Raw genomic sequence first — 1,987 nt, 5'->3', positions numbered from 1 at the left:
GTCCGTGTTTGCTGGTCTAATGCGTAGCGGCTGGTGTGTTTCTCATCAGAGAGGTTCGGGAGCTCAATCCTCCGGAGGTGTCGGACTCAGTCCTCCAGTTTGCTTCGTGGGGAATTAAAGGTCAACAGCTGGTAAGTAGCTTAAAGGGTTAAACGAAGGTGAATCCAAGAAGAACAAAGTGTTGGGTGGAATTTTTTATCCTTCACTTAACGGGAAATTTAATCCTAGTTTTAGAAAGTAAACATTTTTTTTTTAAATTTATTCATTTATTCAAGCAAGTGAAAAACAACATAATAACTTCAATCGAACACAGCACAGCTAAGGTCGGTGTTTTATTCAGAGTCGGGGCTGTTGTCGGAAATCCAAATTGCAGATCTGCATCTCCTCCTCAGCAGCAGATGCAATAAGCCCTGCACGCTTCATCCTGGCCTCTGACTCTTAAACAGTTAAGCTAAACCATATCAAGTACAATCCTCCTCATGTAAAGATGCAGCCTCAGAGTGTCACAATTAAGAAACATACAAAATGCTAATTGGTACATTGCTCTTCAGAGGACCACCGCAAAAAGAAGATTTAAGATGTTTTATCTAAACCTTGCTGCAGGTAGAAGAACATCCAGATACGGTTGACAAAGAAACACACAAAGAGGACATTATCTAGTCGAGGCTTCTCCAGTTGGACTTCCTGCTTTTCCCATTTTATGTCATCTAACACCTCGGATAAATCAAGATATTAAACTATGCTGACTTGAGTGCTCTGAAACTGTTCTTCTATAAACCAAACAAGCAATCAAGAGGAGAAAACAATCAGCAAAAGACCTGATAATGAACAGAAACGTAGGTACAGCTTTAACAGCGTCATTTAAAATGAAGAAGCCGTGTCGCTTCCACCGAAATGAAAATCAATGCTTCACTCAGCGTCTTATGTAATTTTGTTTTATGTATAATTCATTGCATTCACAGAATCTTCCGTGCTCGGAGGTAAGCACCGATCAAAGGCTGCTTCTGACTTCAGAGAACATGCAGGCGAAGCCCCCTTAAACTAAACAATTATTTTGAAGAGAAGCCAGCAACAGTTTCACTAATCAAGCTGTTGCTGAAAGACATCTTGTTGGGCGACCGAAGCTCTCCGTGTGAGTAATGCCTCCACCGTGCAGAGCATTATGCACTGAATAATCAGTCCATTATTTTCTCCAGAGCAGACAAGGAAAGTAATTAAGCATTCGATAGCATATTTATCTCATTTCCTCAGTATTTATACCTGCCCTCGGTGGAACCTGTTCTCCAGGAAGCCTTGAAGCAGTGTGTCACGCTGCTAATGACAAAGTAGTCTTCATTACTCATGAGCTCTGCCTGCATATTTGTCTTTGTTATCTCTGGAGATGAGCCACTTGCTGAGTATGTTTTTATCAATGAGCAGGTGTCTCGGCTTGATCCGCTCACCGGGCGCCGGTTTCTCAATTACTCAGAGGTGTTCCGTCACCTCAGGACGTGGACGAAGGAAACTGTGCCATCAGTTTAAAATTAACGTCAGAAATGTAGCAGTAATGCGTCTTTAAATACAATAAATAAATCACACTTGGAAACCAGAAAAACAGAATATTATCTCGCTATGGTTTTGTGCTTCACATGAATTTCTTTTCTCATTTGTCCATTATTCCACAGATGTACGTGTTTGAAAACAACATTTACTACCAAACCGATGTGCAGAGCAGCTCGTGGAGGCTCACGTCCTCTGGACAGGAGGGCGTCGTCTTCAACGGCATCTCAGACTGGCTGTACGAAGGTAAGACAGCCACGCAAAGGGCTGAATTTAAAGGCTGCCCACAGAATTTGGGATTCTTTTAGCTGGAAATGGAGCGTCAAATAATTTCTAATAGAAATTCAGCATAAAAGGAAATGCACTAAAATCATGTTTTGTAAATGACAGTTTTATCTTTGCACCTTTACCACAACCAGCACTACTTCCCTACCTTTACTTTAAACTT

The 1,987-nt window shown here is 41.4% G+C and overlaps 1 protein-coding gene across 1 annotated transcript in view; it reads left to right on the top strand.

Moving 5' to 3' along the window:
* The window catches only part of LOC103367610 (inactive dipeptidyl peptidase 10-like), a gene marked incomplete at its 3' end in the record, with an annotated part of 154,111 nt that overhangs the window by 127,618 nt on the left and 24,506 nt on the right, over window positions 1–1,987 (top strand). The window contains 2 exon segments of the mRNA XM_008295692.1: window positions 50–131; window positions 1,665–1,785. Of these exon segments, the coding sequence (XP_008293914.1) occupies window positions 50–131; window positions 1,665–1,785 (203 nt within the window).

This window comes from Stegastes partitus, unplaced genomic scaffold (assembly GCF_000690725.1).
Source record: "Stegastes partitus isolate 25-593 unplaced genomic scaffold, Stegastes_partitus-1.0.2 Scaffold1070, whole genome shotgun sequence".
In the NCBI taxonomy this organism is placed as follows: domain Eukaryota; kingdom Metazoa; phylum Chordata; class Actinopteri; family Pomacentridae; genus Stegastes; species Stegastes partitus.
This window is presented reverse-complemented; position numbering and strand designations above follow the sequence as displayed.